The 16,063-nt window shown below is 41.8% G+C and overlaps 2 protein-coding genes across 7 annotated transcripts in view; one reads left to right on the forward strand and one right to left on the reverse strand.

The window, feature by feature from the left end:
* VWDE (von Willebrand factor D and EGF domains) overlaps positions 1–2,082 on the forward strand; it is a 41,548-nt gene extending 39,466 nt beyond the window's left edge. For all 6 annotated transcript variants that reach the window (XM_064444523.1, XM_064444519.1, XM_064444520.1 and 3 more), the window contains one exon: positions 157–2,082. In XM_064444523.1, coding sequence (XP_064300593.1) covers positions 157–224 — 68 coding nt within the window. In that variant the 3' untranslated portion in view covers positions 225–2,082. The remainder of the gene's footprint in view (positions 1–156) is intronic.
* Positions 2,083–5,688: 3,606 nt separating this feature from the next.
* LOC104043437 (von Willebrand factor D and EGF domain-containing protein) lies at positions 5,689–15,815 on the reverse strand. The gene is made up of 5 exons (XM_064444526.1): positions 15,502–15,815; positions 11,475–11,570; positions 8,186–8,290; positions 7,686–7,781; positions 5,689–6,128 (listed from the first exon to the last, which is right to left on the reverse strand). The coding sequence occupies exons 1-5, from the start codon at positions 15,731–15,733 to the stop codon at positions 6,019–6,021; spliced, it is 639 nt and encodes a 212-aa protein (XP_064300596.1). The 5' UTR covers positions 15,734–15,815; the 3' UTR covers positions 5,689–6,018.
* Between the last annotated feature and the right edge of the window lie 248 nt (positions 15,816–16,063).

Raw genomic sequence — 16,063 nt, forward strand, 5'->3', positions numbered from 1 at the left:
AAAGTAGCTCTATGCACAAATTTAACTTAATGTTGTGTTTCTGCATATCAAGAAAGCAGACATTCATTAAAATTGTTTCTGAAACTTTATCGTAAAAATGGACTGTGTGTCGTTAAAGTTCCTTTTCACATTCAGTTATTTATTTTTCTCTCCAAGGTACAAAGGCATCATGGTTGAAGAAAAGAAGCGTATCAATTAAATTGCGGTGCTGCATGGGTGTATGAGACTTGAAAATAGCAAGAGGGTTGAAGGCAATTACAGAGTTTATTTAAATGAAAGGAATATCCAGAAGCATTATTTTAAAAGATTCATGTTACAGTCATGAATTTTGGTAAGCTTTAATACAACAATCTTGTAATCATTAAAAACCCATATGTATGTTCCTATAATTTTTTGCTACCTCATGCACAAACCCCACAGCCTTTGATTCTTCACTAGACTCACAGATTTGATGAATGATGTAAACCCAAAATTCTGCAGTTTGTTGACATAGGCAACTGAACATTGTGGAACAAGACTGTAATGGCTGCTGAGTGTCTCTAGGGAAGAAGGCAGCACTTCATCGCTTGTGAATGGTACCTTCTGTTCATAAAAATTGTTTACATACGTATTATTTGGCTGCATACAGGTGGAAAAGCAGAACTGTTTTTTCTTCTTCGTTTTGTATTTGCATCAGCCTGTTATAATGAGTAGCTAGTAGGAGGGAAGAAGGGGAACCCAAGACAAGACTTGGCTACTAAGCGGAGGCAAGGCCTCCAGTCTTGTTAACACTCAACCAGACTATGAATAATTCTGGTTTCTCGTGTAGCCAGATACCAACTCCTCTTCCCGCCTCCCCCGCTTTCTCCATTACTTACAGGCAGTTGAGCACCCAGCTGCTGAATGATTTCTGTGTGTGTAAGATACTCTTATGCCCCTGTTTTGAGATGGCATTCAGTAATGTGATGAAATTTTGTCTCTGAGTCTCTTAATTTGACAATGCTTTTAGCCATGCTGAATCTTAAAATAAGAACCAGTAAGAGGAGGAACTTATATATCATGCCATACGTATACATCAAATCAGAAAGTATTTGAAGGGACATCATAGAGGAATTTTTTCCATTACCTATTGCTCCAATAAACTGTTAGCAGCTACCAGCAGCCAGATAGTTCTTGAACAAATGAAATTCCAGTTTTTCTGAAGTTTCCTACAGAGGACCACCATCTTCTTTCTCTAGAGCTGTGGAAGACACTTCAGTTCCTGCTGCAACCAGCTGAGCTCTGGTAATAGATGCAAACACCCCTCTAGCTAAGCCATTGAAATTTACTCTTTTGGGGTTTTTTTTTATAAACCAAAAATAAACATCATGACTTCCTGTCCTCCTGAGCAATATTCAATTTACATACACTAATTCTGAATGGGAAGAAAATGGAGCTCGTTTTGCCATTTACTGCCACCGTGGGATGCTGATTGCCAAATCATTGCTGTTAGCAGCTCTGTGCCTAGATTTCTCCTCACCTTTTTGATAGTCCTCTTAAGTAATTTTGCAAAATAAGTTGGCATTTTGAGAGCTCTGCATCATTCCAGAATGACACCTGATGGATTTCCAAGTGCCTAACTGGTGTATTTAAAAATTGTTTTCAATTTCCCACTTGCATTTTAAGCTTCTGTGTTTCTATAGTTTCTTTTAATTGTGCATCCGAGTGGCTGATAGCCTGATCTGCTAGGAACTGTTCTGTTATTTAAAACCTACTCCACTTAAACTGTTTCCTTTCTCGCATCTCACAAAGATCTCTATGAACACAACCTGACTAGCTATTGGAACTGATGCCTCAGGAAGATGCTTTGAATACACAAAGTTCTGAAAATGTTTTAAAAATGCAAGCACACCAATATCATATAATCTAATACTGTAATAACCCCCATTCCATGTGTCAGTTACAGAGGTGTTTTGCTGAAGTGGGAGAGAACATCTGCCAGGAACCGTGTTAATAGTACTTTGGTTAATGAGTTTGTGCAACCTTCCACTCTCAAGATGGAATCAATATGTATATGCCTTTCTAGGATTTCAGGCTGAATAAAGGGGTTTTTTAAATCATAAATTCTAGTATTTCCCACTTACTTTCAGTGTTTCTAAAGGCAGAAATTATTTCTTTACGTTTTCCAAACACAAGCTGTGCGAACAAAAGCGCTTTGAGTCTTGCTAAGGAGTTAAAAAATGCTCGGTGCTAAGTGGTGCTATTTTCCAGCAAGCCCAGGAAGTAGAAAAATGACTAGAACATGTGTAAAGACAGACGTCTACTTCAAAACTGCCCAGTAATTATGGGATTAGTTGAAACTCTTTTGTTACTAAATTGTCCGTCATGCCCACGGAACAGAATTCACTGTGATTAGAAAGCACATTGCAGCAATGCAGTAAAATTGCTCAGGTTTAACAAGAGGGCTTATGCCAAACTGAAGATCTCACAGTGATTCTTAGCACATTAGACAGAATACAGGTATCATCTCCACTGAATTTTCTTGCATAAGTTCTTTAAATACTAAACAGTGCTGGAATGTAATTATGTACAGCGTCCATTTAGTATCTGGTTGCAGTACAGTTGCTCTGCAGGCCAGCAGAAATTCTCCCAAGTCCAGATTGACCTTTACCCATGATCTTGAAAAGATGTTTAAAATGCAGTATGAGGAATGTTTTCTGAAGGAGGGACTCGCATCGCAGAAGATACCACCGGTCTTAGCAAGGACTCAGTTTCCTACATTTGTATCCATGTTGGCTGTGATTTAAAAAAAAAAAAGTGGGGCCCACTCTGTAAAAAGAAAGGGTCTTTCTTTTTACAAAAGGTAATTATGTATTCTCATAGCTGAGAATAGAATGTGAGTTAACATTTCCACCTACCAAAAGCAAAGCCGTGAAGAAGAATCAGCGCAAACCCTCACGCAAATCAGTAAAAAGGCATAAGCTACCTGCCAGATTGGCTATATCCGCTCCATTACTTGCCCAAATGGGAAAATCCAAAGTTTAAATTCTCAATAAAACAAAAGACCTGGGTACATACACAAAACCAAACACAGATGTTAGAAAGCGTTACAAATGACTGAAGATGTTTATGCTTTGCTTGTGTAAGGTATCGCGTGGCAACATCGGGCCGTTTTACTCAACTTTTACCCACAGCTCAGTTTAGCCAATAAAGGATATTTTACAGATAAACCACGTTAACGCCATTCTTGCTACAACCACTTACAGTAGAAGAGAAAATATAAGTGGTAAAATGTGCATGAGAATTAAAAAGAAGAAACACTTCTCACCTTTGCAGGCACGCTCTAAAAAGGCAGAATATCAAAAACGCAACCAATGCACTCTCCCTACATTTTTCCCACTTGTTTTTAGTGAAAATCAGAGCATCTGTATAAGGCGTTAAGAGTTAGCTCTAATAAATACAGGAAGCATCCTGTTCAGTATCACTTTTCTTGACCTTTGAGCTGCATGCATGATTAGCTTTGCACAGGAAGATACATCTAGCTCCCCAGATTACATGCTGTAACTAGTATGTTCAGTCTTCCAGTGAGTGGGAGACAAACGAAAAAAGGAATACTGACAGCTCTTTTAGTAAGTATATGTGGAACTGTGGAATTAATAATTTGGGGACCTTGACTGCATTAATAATACATTCTGAGACTGTTCTACTTTAAAATAACTACTTGAAAACTCACTTATAAACTCGCTTAAAATGTTGCAGAGATTTAAATATTGTTTCTTAAAAACAAAACAAAAAACCCTAACGAAAACCCCTGTAGCCAGTAGATGGTGCTACATTCAAGCCGGATTTCTGAAATATGCCATCACACTCTGTGTGCCATCAAATTACTGCTTGCTGACTTCAATAATTTCTAAACAGGGAACTATTTAAATTAGCATTTGTTCTGGCCTGCTCTGAAACAGCAATTACAGGTCTCTCGCGCTGACTGCTCCTGGTCTCACGCTCCTAACGATGCTAATATCTCTTTTGGCTGCTAATCGCCATTATTGTCACTTTTGGCTTTATTATAGAAGTCAGTCTTTTCGGGAACAATACTAAGATATTATGCCTCTTTGCATTTACATTCTTTTGCTCATTTACTCTGAAATATTGGGTCTGAGGCAATTTTTTTCCATTCAATTCCCTGCAAACAGTATGTCATGTAAGATATTCAGCTTAACTCCTGAATTTCTAAATTATAGCGTGATTATTGTAGTGAACTGTGACACAAACATAGAATTTCATCACCATAAAGCCTACTCCGGAACCAATGATGAAATCATCTTGTTCCATGTATGAAAATCACATTTTTCACCAGCATGTCTGAAATATCCAGTGTATCACAGCAAAAGCAGCACAAAAAACATACATACACTCTTCTTATTCTGTGCCCTGCCCTGGCAATAAAACCTGCACAACACACGTCCATTGCAGGTTTCATCTGAACCAAATGCAACAGCCTCCAAAGCAGGGGCAGAGGAAGGCTTCTCAGCTACGTGACACAGCAATTGCTCGTAACAGAAAAGAGGTCTGATGACCTGTACCATTGTCTTTCATTTGCCCTCCGTAAACTTGGGTTCTCGCTTTTCGAGAAGGTTGGTAACCGAGAAGACCCCATTTCCTTGGCTGCTTTGTCAATGCTAAGTGGCTTGTAATCCCCGGGGAAACATGTCCATGTAAGTCACTCTGCCTGTGAATGCTACATGTTCTGGTAAGGGAGCTTGTACACAGATACATTATTCCATCAAATGGACTAAAATAATGCAAATGGCCGGCAGTTACGCATAGTTAAAATTCTCCCACCAAAAATTCCAGTTTCACCTAGAAGACAATGAAAATCGATCTGTCTCTCAAAAAAAATTGATTTGGGCATCATTGAGAAAGGTCACTGATTCAACTTCCGTGTTTTGGCAAAACCTTCCTCAACTGTATCATTCAAGAAACAGCACAGATGAGACAAGGAACAACAAATATCGGAGTCTCAGTCCAACCTGCAGCCCATCCAAAAGGCTGCAAAACCTAAATGAGGCCAAACTGGAACAGCCAGAAGACAAGCCTCAGCACCCTCCACACAGGTGATTTGTGACAGACACGGCTTTTCCTCACCACCAGTCTGTAGCCTCCCATTATATTGCTCCTGCAAGAACACAATCTTGAACAGGAATGAACCGTCAATGTCTACATCTCCAGAAGGCAGATAAACACATTTCCCTATCTTACTAAGATAAAGAAGAGAAATAATTGGAAGTTGAGAGATGATCAGATAATATGATCGTAGTAGACAACATAAGGACTCTTTCAGATCATCAGTACAGATTAAGCTTTTAGAAAGTAACAGTGAAACTGAACAAGTACAGTGTTTTGGGTTTGTTTTTTTTTTTCAAAATGGCTTCACTGATCAAGATTCAAATGGGGGGGGGGGGGGGGCGGGCAGGAAGCATACATAAAGAGATTACCAGGATTTTAATAAGACACTTTGCAGTTTGCTGATGGTCCAGAAAGATGCAAACTGTGCAAGTTTCCTCTTGAAACTATGTAATCTTACTGAAGGTAAATTACTCTTGAACTAACATCCACTTCTGATGATCTGAATGAAGGACATTTTGTTTCATGTGCCTTTTAAAAACACATCATTAATATAATGCAATAATTCCAGTCAAAGGGGAAAAAAGACAAAAAGAAAAGCACGGATCTATTCTGAAGTACTTTATTTGAAGAGTAAATTTATTTCAAGGTCAGCTGTATCAACCAAGACACGATACTTCTGCTTACAAAGAAAAAATGAGAACAGAAGAAAACACGTGCCATACACTACACGCACTTGGACACTTACAAAGGCTTCGTTACAATCAGCAATACTTTTCTTTCATACAGAAAAGCATTTTCTTAATATACTGAAGACAAAAAGCTATCTGAAATCAGTTAGTTACGATGTTTGTTTTAAGGTCCCCCACTGCTGCACTTCAGCTCTGTATGAAGGGTTACATGGAGAAAATGCAGCTTATCTTTGCTGAAGTTGCTTCATTCCTTCCTTTTCTTTGTACACTGTAGACCAGAGTACGGCAGTCGACATCTGCACACATTTGGAGCTATGCATTTTCCTCCATGTTGACAAGGCAGTTTACATACCGCTGAAATGAGACACCAGATACATAGTACGTTTTCCGCACAACACAGCATCATTTTTCTTCTTTGTCTCACTGTGCTAGCGGAATTGTTCCCTGGTGACCACACTGGGACAGTATAAATAAAAGCATAATGGAAGAATGGAAAAGCTGTGCCTCTCAATTTATGGCATCATGGACTCCACCAGAGTACAGCCACAGTACGTCTAGTCTTATTCATGCTCCATTCCCCTTTTAAAATACTATCATTTCTGTTGTTCTTTAAGCCACTGGCTATTTTTGAGATGGATGCCTCCAGGAAAGTGACAGAACAATAAAAATTCCTGCTGAAACTTATTCAAGCCAGTTCTTGGATCCACACCCATGAGGAAACACTTGCCACATACTGGCTGTTGCTCACATGCTGCCCTTCTGTTCCCCCACTCTCCCAAAAGGAGAGCAGAGGGGGGCTGAGCAGGCACAGGTAACAAGCCTGGGGCAATTTGCTTATGAGCATCTGTACCAACAGAAGTCAAACTGGATGCAGATCTAGTTAGTTCAGGAACAGTGATTATTTTGACATTAAGAATATCATTATTGCTGGCACAGGGAACGAAGCTGAGCATTTTGTAAGTTCTCTGCATCTCCCATACTTGCAGTATCACCGTCTAACTCAATACACTGATGACTACAAAGGATAAGTGTTCTGCTGGTCAAATGGGAATGTTAAAGTATTATTGGTTAATGTTTACTTGACTACGTATATTGCAGATGAACTAACACTAGCTGATGCGGATTCCCACAGCCACACAAAAATTTCAAATGCCAAGGACTTGATCTGGAGACCTTGCACCCACGCTATCCAGTTCAAACCCAATGTTTAAATGAGCTTTCTCTCAGTCTCCCAGAGAGCAAACAAAAAACCCTCCTTTTTACAGTCTCAGGATTATTGCCTTTAGCATGAAGGCAGTGTTGTTACGAGCATACAAGGCCCTGCCAGAGAAGGGTAGATTAAAGTTTTTATAATCATCATCTGTTTTTGTGAATCAAAATTTGGGAAAAATGCAAGGGATTGTTCAGCAACAATGTCAGTCAGTACTAATCCTGATTACAGCCAGCTTCCTTTTACTCTTTTAACAGCACCTGGAGTTGATTCTGCTGACTTTTCCTCAAAGAAGCAAGTTTCAATTTTCCATGTCCATAAAATTTAGTGAAGCTTCCAACCCACATCAGTAGTGATAGTGTTTCTGTAATGGCCATTTTCAGTTATTTATACTGGGGTCTCAGATTATAGAAAGTATTTCAGAAATACTGACAAGACATACCAAGTAATGAATTTGGTGACAACCAAAATCTGAGTATGAGTTTACTTAAAGTGGAGAAGTTCTGTCTTTCTGACCAAATTGAAAAGCCATCTATTCCTTATGCATACTTGTAAGATCCTCAGTAAGCAGAAGCAGCTCTCATTTACTATTCTAAGATACTTCCCTAGCAGCTTTGTTAGGCACTGGAGATTTGAACACTACACTGGTAAATCAAACAAGTAGAGAAAAGGATAAACGAAAAATGTCAGAAGTCATTTACCTAAGTGACATGCTCCACCGACCCATCCAGCTGGACAGCTACAAATCCCAGGAGCCACACAAGCTCCATTATTCCGACAACCTTGGGGACAGATTGCTAGAAAAAAAGAATGGGTAAGTGAGCAGGATTTATAAAACAGGTATAAAAGAATCCTGACAGAATGAAAGATTCAGGATGACATAAAACAAAATTGCAAAACGCCTTTCCTTCCAGGCCAGATACTCAACTGGTATAACTCTAAAGGTATTTCTAGGACCATGGGAATGGATAAAAATACTTCTGTACTGTGTTAAGAATTTTGGTTTAAATGTTAACAGATGTACACTTTAATGCAAAATTGACACTATTTTATCTGAGTATGTACCAATAATGCAGGTCCTTCATTTCTGGAGTAATGCAATGACATTTCCACAGTTATTAGCCTCTTAATACTTTCAAAATGTTCTTGTTACTGCAGCTATATTTTGAAACAATATATTTTCATGAATATAGATACCCACCTTCTTGGCATCTTGATCCTGTCCAGCCAGAAGCACAAAGGCACTTCACAACTCCATTGACAGATATGCATTCCCCACCATTTTGACAGCCTCCTTCACAGCTCACTGCAGAAGAACAGCATATGCAGTGCATTTCAGAAGCAGCATAGGACTTCAGATAATTATCTCTAACCAGCTGGTCTACCATCAAATGCTTGTTTTATCACATCTGCAAAGACTAAAATTTCAACTATTCAGTTCTGTAAGGAGGGAGCGAGGTTGACAGAACCATGTCTGCAAGTGCTAATCCAAAATGCCATTAAAATTAAACATGTGCTTAAAAGCTTGTTGCATATTTAGCCTGAGAGTACCAACAAACAAACACGATTATCACTATGGCACGGCTCTCCCCCACCCAAACTGTGAACCAACTATTCATCAGCTATGCCTCAGTAGCTACTAACATGCATATTCTCATTGATCTTGCCAAATCACAGCTGGTAAGCCAGTAACATGGTCAAGGATTCACGTATTTCCTTACCTGACAGGACCTACGCATAAGAGAAAGGGACATTACTTTGAGAAATGAACCTATGACTATAGTCAATTTGAGTGGTGCCTTCCCAAAGGCCAACTGTTTTAGTCAGCCTCTTCATTCCAGAATCGTTCTACACGTCAAAGTCCTGAAGGCCTCATTAACGAGGCATTATATATGCCAGACATATGATTGGTATCAGCTGTGTGTGCACCATCTTTGAAATATGGCATAATTGCTGTTCTGTACAATCAAATGCATCCTCTCACAAGCATGAATGTAAATGTATACACCACCTTTAATGGACCGAAGAGAAAAAACTGTCCTTGATTATCATGATGAACAGCTGGGATGTCTGCTTGATACTTGGCAGACGAAAGTCCAAATCTCTGTTCTACCACAAGTTTTGAGCATGATTTCAGCTAATAGATTTTTGGCACAAATGCTGAACACACAAGGACACGCAAGTCAACTCCAGCACAGCTAGAAAAGCTCCTCAAAGCTTGTTTGCATATTTCCTTGTCACACGGTACAAGTTAATGTATTTAATATTGATTGCATTTGATCGATTGTGGTGACTGGGAGAAGTGCCTGAAGACTTAAGGAAAGCAAATGTCACTCCAATTTTCAAGAAGGGCAAGGAGGACTCGAGGAACTATAGGCCGGTCAGCCTCACCTCAGTCCCTGGGAAGTAATGGAACAGCTGATCCTAGAAACATTAAGGACAAGAAAACCATCAAGAATGATCAGCATGGCTTCACCAAAGGGAAGTCATGCTTGACCAACTTGATACATTCCTATGATGAAATGACTGGCCTCGTAGATAATGGGAGAGCAATGGATATTGTGAGGGTGACCGAGCACTGGCACAGGTTGCCCAGTGAGGTTGTGGAGTCTCCATCCTTGGAGATATTAAAAAGCTGGACATGGTCCTGTGCAACTGGCTCTAGGTGGCCCTGCCTGAGTAGGAGGGCTGGACAAGATGACTTCGGGAGGTCCCTTCCAACCTCAACCATTCTGTGATTCTGTGCAATTCTGTGATTCTGTAGCAGCACACTGCACCACACTGCAAGTTTGTACATCCAGGCTCCATACACCACAGTTCTCCACCTTAAAGGTGAGCACAAGTACATCCTTTGCCTTACAGGGATAACATGATAACAAATATAAATAGGACCTTTACTCATATACAAATCCAAGTCTAGACTGTAGTGTTAGCATAAACTGAATCCTCACTCTGCTTTTTCTGTTTCTCACCTTGCTTCTGATTTAGGCTCTTCTGAGAAGGTCAGGTTTCCCCTTCTTTTGGGGTCCCTATCAAGAGTCCACAAAACTACACTTTCATTTGGCTTTTAAGAAATAATAATAAAAAAAATCCTTTTGCTGGAAAATGAAGCTGACCATGCTCCAATTTACCTCACTGCTGCCAACAATGTTACATCTACTCAAAATGAAGAGTTATTTCCCAATGCATTACACAACAGTACTGTGTTAATCAGTTCTTCATTAGAAGGCACGTCCTCGTATTTCTTATTCCTCTATAACATTAAGAATTTTGATATCAAATTATTGTCATTGGCAGTTGAATCCCCATTCAGTCTAGTTAACATCCCAGAGCTACAGTTTAAGCTTCTGCAGACTTAGACTAATGTTACCATTTTAGGTACACTTAGGTCATGTTTTCTTCATAAAATACCAAATACAGCTTTATTAAAAAAATAAAACAAAGCAAAAAAGCCCACAAACAACCCAACAACAACAAGACTCCAGAGAGTTCTCATCTGCAGAAGCTAGATGAGTTCCTTCCCCAAGCACCCATTAGGTTATATTCCAAGTAAACACTTGTAGCTAATTCACTTTTGAAGGAAGTAAAGAAAATGTCCATAGAATAAATGTCAAGCACAAATAAGAGAATCCTGTGAGGTGTTGGTAGCTGCTGTGACCACAGTCACACAGAATATTTATTAAGTACTCAGCACAGTGATGACTGCCCAACTAATTCACCGGCACCTGTTCAAAAAGAACTTCTAGAAAATTTTTAAGTGCCCTGTTGAGGCTCTTTTTTTTCTGAAAAGAAAACAATGCTTTCTTATCCTTCATTCTCTGGGGATATCTTGCCTACTACATCATTTTCCCCTCAAATATTTCAATTTTGCTTCCCCTTTTATCCCAGAACTCAAGTTACCATCAGCAGTACTCAGTTCATACAATGTAATAATGTTTTCTTGGGCTGCCTTTTCCAATCCATGCATATATTCAACAGGCTTCACAAAACCATGAAAATTGGTCTTTGCTACTCATCACGTCTGTCATCTCCCATTACCTACCAACAATACATTGCCACGCTTATCTTTAGCAACTTGCCCTCAATATCACCATCTTGCAGATACTACTCAAAAGTTTCAACCACCTAACACAGAAAGATGGATCTATACAAGCGATCTTGCTAAATTATTTAGAAAGAGTCTGTTATAGAGCTAAATGGCATTTAAACTACAGATTATTTACATAACATATAAACAAGGTATTTTGCAAAGGACCACATTGTCTCAAGATTCTCACAACAAATTTCAGTACCTATACTCCACCTCATTCTCCTGCAAGCATGCAGATCCTCCAAGCCACACATTTTTGACAGTAAGGTCAGAGGTCTAAGGAATTAAGGTCATTGTTTCAAAGAGCATTAGATCCTGGACTTGAGGAGCCCTAAATTAATTTTGCCTGTTTTCAAACCTCTTGTCTTTCCAAGCTATCACTTGTTTGGGTTTTACTTACCTTTATGACAGTATCTACCCCCATAGCCAGGTGGACACCTGCATTTTCCAGGTCTGAGGCACTCCCCACCATTTTTGCATTTTGGATAACAAGTTGCTGTAAGACAGACAAGAAACAAAGCTTGGATAAATATTGGTGGAGCTTACCAAAATTACCGCTTAAGTACATAAGAATTTTGCATTATTCTAGTCTATGTGTACTCATTTTGTCTTCACATTTCCTAAGATACATTTGCGCTACCATCCCACACTGCCAGTCAGGTGAGATAGTTTCCCTGCACAGACAGCACTCCACCTTTTTAACCTTTTAAACACTCAAAACTAAGGCAACTTTTGGGCCTTAAGACAGAATAGACAAAAGAGAGCGTCATATTAAAAAGGAACAAAGGAACATAGCTGGACTGCCAAGGAAGCTTTTGATAAATAAAGTCAAGAAATGACAGGTGAGAAAAAAAGGGAGAAAAAATTATTTCACAAGAAGTACTGCAACTTCAGTGGCACTTTCTGATTCTAGGGATGCAATATCAGACTTAACTCTTTACTGGATTCCTACATACCTCTCCAGAAAAACTACATGTTTTATGAAGTATAACATTTCCTCATACATCTTCTCTAAAACACCTCCAGAAATAAGTCAGTACTTCCTTCTCCTTCACCTTCTATTTTTTTTTGCTTTGGTTGGCCTGTCAGAGACCTTTCTGAAATGTACAGTGCTTGTTTAGAAATCATCTGAGATAAATGTATCTTTTGTCACAACTGTAATTATCTGTTGGGAGAAAAGCATCTATGATCATCACAAATTCTGCAATTTTTTCATTGCTGACAGCTTGGACAGGTTGGCTAAAGCACAAATAAAAATATTCATTTTGCAAAATTCTGGGTAAATCTAGTCAGACTGAAAGTAATTACCTATCACATAGCCCTCCTTGCTACTTATAAATCATTCCTGAATCAGCTCTGGTGTCTGAGAAAATATTTGTTTATTCACACACAGATTTTGGAAACCCATGTGTTTCAGAGTCTCATCCAAATTAACTGCAGGTGTGAGATGAGCTCTCTACATCATATGGCTTTATCCTTTGACTAGATGGGTGAGAAGCCTGAAAGGCAGGGAAGATGAGCAGTAACACCACACTGATTCTGCCCTCATATACTTACTGTACTCCCAAGCAATCCAACTGAAGAATAGAGGATTTTTCATGTTAGTATCTGCAGAATGAGTATTTGCATGCAAATAAAGGCCACAGGCATGTATGAAAGAACCATTCAGCACTCAGCTCTGCATAACTGTCTTACCAGATGCTTTCAGTTCATTGGAAATGCCATACAAGAGCACTCAGTTTAAGAAAAAGATCTATTTCTGTGTTATTTCACATAGTTTTATAAGGTTTACTTTACCTATTTATGCTAGAAGACACTCATATGGCAGCGGTATCTGAATGTCACTGTGAATTCACATACAAAGAGTAAGAGAGCAGCCCTGCCCTGAAGACCTAATACGTAAATTTGATACCACTTGCACGAAGAAAGCCTAGCAAGTGGGAAGCACTGGCGTGAAATAGGAGGGGAAGAAAAAAAGAGAAGTGCAATGAGATACCAAAAGATTAGCTGTGTGCACTATGCAGTACTGCAATCCTATTCTACTGTTCTCATCTGCTAACTTTTACCATTTGGACTGCTGGATACTTTCCCATGCAAAACATATATTTATAGGAGAAAGCTGAAGAAAGATTCTCCATTGGGCATGCATCTTTTAGAAAGCATGGAATTCAATAAAAGGGCCTTTGTGAAAGAACTAAATATTGTCCTGAAATCCACAGCCTCCAACACACATTTCTTTTCCTTATGCTTGTTTTACCCTTTGCCAAAATACCCGCAGCATCTCCCAGACTTTTAAGAATAAGCAAGACTGTGTATCCAGTGAATGGGAGGGATCTGACCTGCAGCTTCAGAGCACAACATGCTACCAGTGGCTTCACCAGAATAAAGGTTACGCTGAATGCGTGCTGAGATACTTTGCAATACACCTGTGTTCAGAGACCCCTTAGGACTGCCCACAGGTATTACAGTTGAGTCCACCAGAACTACTCTATGCTTGGCTTGCACGTCATTGTGATCCCACTTTGAGCAAGAAGACTGAGCAGGAAAAACTCTCTTCTAAGCAATCCACTCAACTCGAGAGAGCCAGTCCTAGAAAAAGTCTTGCACAACTTCTTCCCTCCATTATATCAATGCTTTACAATCCCACAGGTTAGGGTATTCCAAAACCTAGAATGAACATAGCGTCTGTGTATATAATTATATCCATTTAGCTTCTAACCACAAATTCAAATAAGTTTGGAGATCATCTACTTTAAGCCAGAGCAAATATATCTTTTTCCCCCAAACTGCCTTAACTGTAATGAAATTCACTTTACCCTTTTTTAATTACAGAACAGATTTTCTCTTTCCCCTCTGAATTGTCTCAATGGCCCGAAAAGAGTGGAGGCATCACACTTTTTTTTACCCCACTATTTAAAGAAATCCAGTGAAAATCACAGCACAAAACAAGAACCACCCCCCAGTCAGGTAGACATACCCCACCTTTCATTTGTATGTTTTTGGTGAGAGGGGGGAGAAAAATAGTTAACTTATCTCAGTGGCTTTCATGACAGAACAAGGGATGAAGTTTCATTTATCCATTTTTTTTTCCTGCATTGATGACCTTAAAAAAGCATTTATTCAGTGGTTCCCTTAACGATACCAGACAGTTCACGTCTCTAGTTCAAAATCAGATCTGCACCTCTGACAATCTTTCACATCTCCTCTAAACCCCAAAACGTCTAAGATCCAACAGTTGTTTGGAACACTGCATACTGTATAGCTATTCACCCCCGCTACGCAGCACATTAGCTATACATCGCTTGTCACCACCTGCTAGCCTTAGCTTCTAAATAAAACAACACTCCATGAAGGATTACAGCACTGAATGACATTTTCAGCATCCCATTTCAGGGCTTAAAAAAAAATAAAATCACATTTTAGATGAAGGGCACTGAGAACTGAAACAAATGCTGTACAAATTATATTATCTCTTCACACAGGAGAAGATACAAGGCAAGAGAACATCTCCTGATGTAGTGTGTTTTAGCAATCACTAGACACGCTGTAGTTAAACTTTTGCAGAAGAGAATTAGAAATTGGGCACGTTACATTAAACAGGATTTTAAATGAAACGGTTCTTCTCGCCAGTGTTTACTTTTGCATATTGAGCAACGTTTTCAAAAACAGTTTGTCTCCCCTGGGAAACCAAGAGGAGCAGATTTCAGTTCACCCCAGCTTTACGCCTCCCACCACGGAAACGGGGCATACAAATGGTTCTGCGGGACAGGCTCAGAGAGCTGTCAAGCCTCTAAAAGCATCATTCCTTACTTAGGCAAGTATTTAAAAATGCACAGCGAAAATGAGAAAAGGAAGCCGCCAAAGCCTGCCCAGTAAGTGGACGTTCACCCAATATTCAAGCAGTTAGACGCTACCTACTGACAGCGCGGCCGGCTCCGCTCACCTAAGGCGAGAGTCTTCACGGAGGCGCCGGCTCTTGGCTCTGCTCTATCGCTCTGCTGTCATTGCCTCGCCTCACCAGAAACTCGGTGTCTCAACCCATCTTCTTCCACCCCACCTTATGTGCGCCCTCCCCGGCACAGAGCCACCACCATCCCCGAACCCGAGCTCCTCAGACCTCCCGGAGGGATGACCTGCGGGAAGGCCGACAGCCCCCAGAGCTCGCACGGCGGGTACTTGTGCCCAGCTCCGTTCGGGCCGAGGCGCGTCCCCCGTCACCACCACCTGCAGGAGGTCCCCACAGCGGCGGGGACCGGGCGAGGCACGGCGGGGCGCGCCGGCTCTGACCGCGGCGCTTCTCACCTCACGGCGAGGCGAGGCGCGGCCTCTCCCCGCCCGCCATCGCCCCGCGGCCGCGCCCGCCCCACGGCGGCTCCGCGCCCGGCCCCCCCAAGCGGCCCTCTGGCGGGGCGAGGCCGCGCCGTTACCGTGCTGGCAGAGCTCGCCCTCGTAGCCCTTGGAGCAGAGGCAGGTGCCGTTGCCGAGGCAGAGCCCGCCGTGCTGGCAGCGCGGGCTGCAGGCGGCCGGCGGGCCCGCACCCAAGGGCAGGGCCGCCCCGCGGGCGGGCAGGGCGCCGGGCGGGCCGCCACCCCGCAGCCCCCACAGCGCCAGCCAGAGCAGCAGGCGGGAGGCCGTCCCGCCGCCGTCCCGCCGCGCCATGGCCCGGGCGCCTCGGGCAGCTCGTCCCCGCTCCGCTCGGCTCCCCGCGGCCGCCTCCTCTCCGCTCACTCCCCTTTCACCCCCCGCTCCTTCACGCCCCCCTCGCTTTTCCCCTCTCAGTTCTTTTCCACTCCTCCTCCTCCTCCGCCTCCCCCCCGCCTCGCCTGGCCGCCCCCCGCGGCGTGTCACGGCGGGTGGAAGCCCCACCCGGGCGTCCGTGACGGTGGGTTACCCGTGTGCGGCCATGGGGGCTGAAATAAACCGGTCCCGGGGGCTCTGCAGGCCGCGGCCCGGAGCCCGCCGCAGGCGCAGGACCGGCCACCGGGTCGT

Source organism: Phalacrocorax carbo, chromosome 2 (genome assembly GCF_963921805.1).
Source record: "Phalacrocorax carbo chromosome 2, bPhaCar2.1, whole genome shotgun sequence".
In the NCBI taxonomy this organism is placed as follows: Eukaryota; Metazoa; Chordata; class Aves; order Suliformes; family Phalacrocoracidae; genus Phalacrocorax; species Phalacrocorax carbo.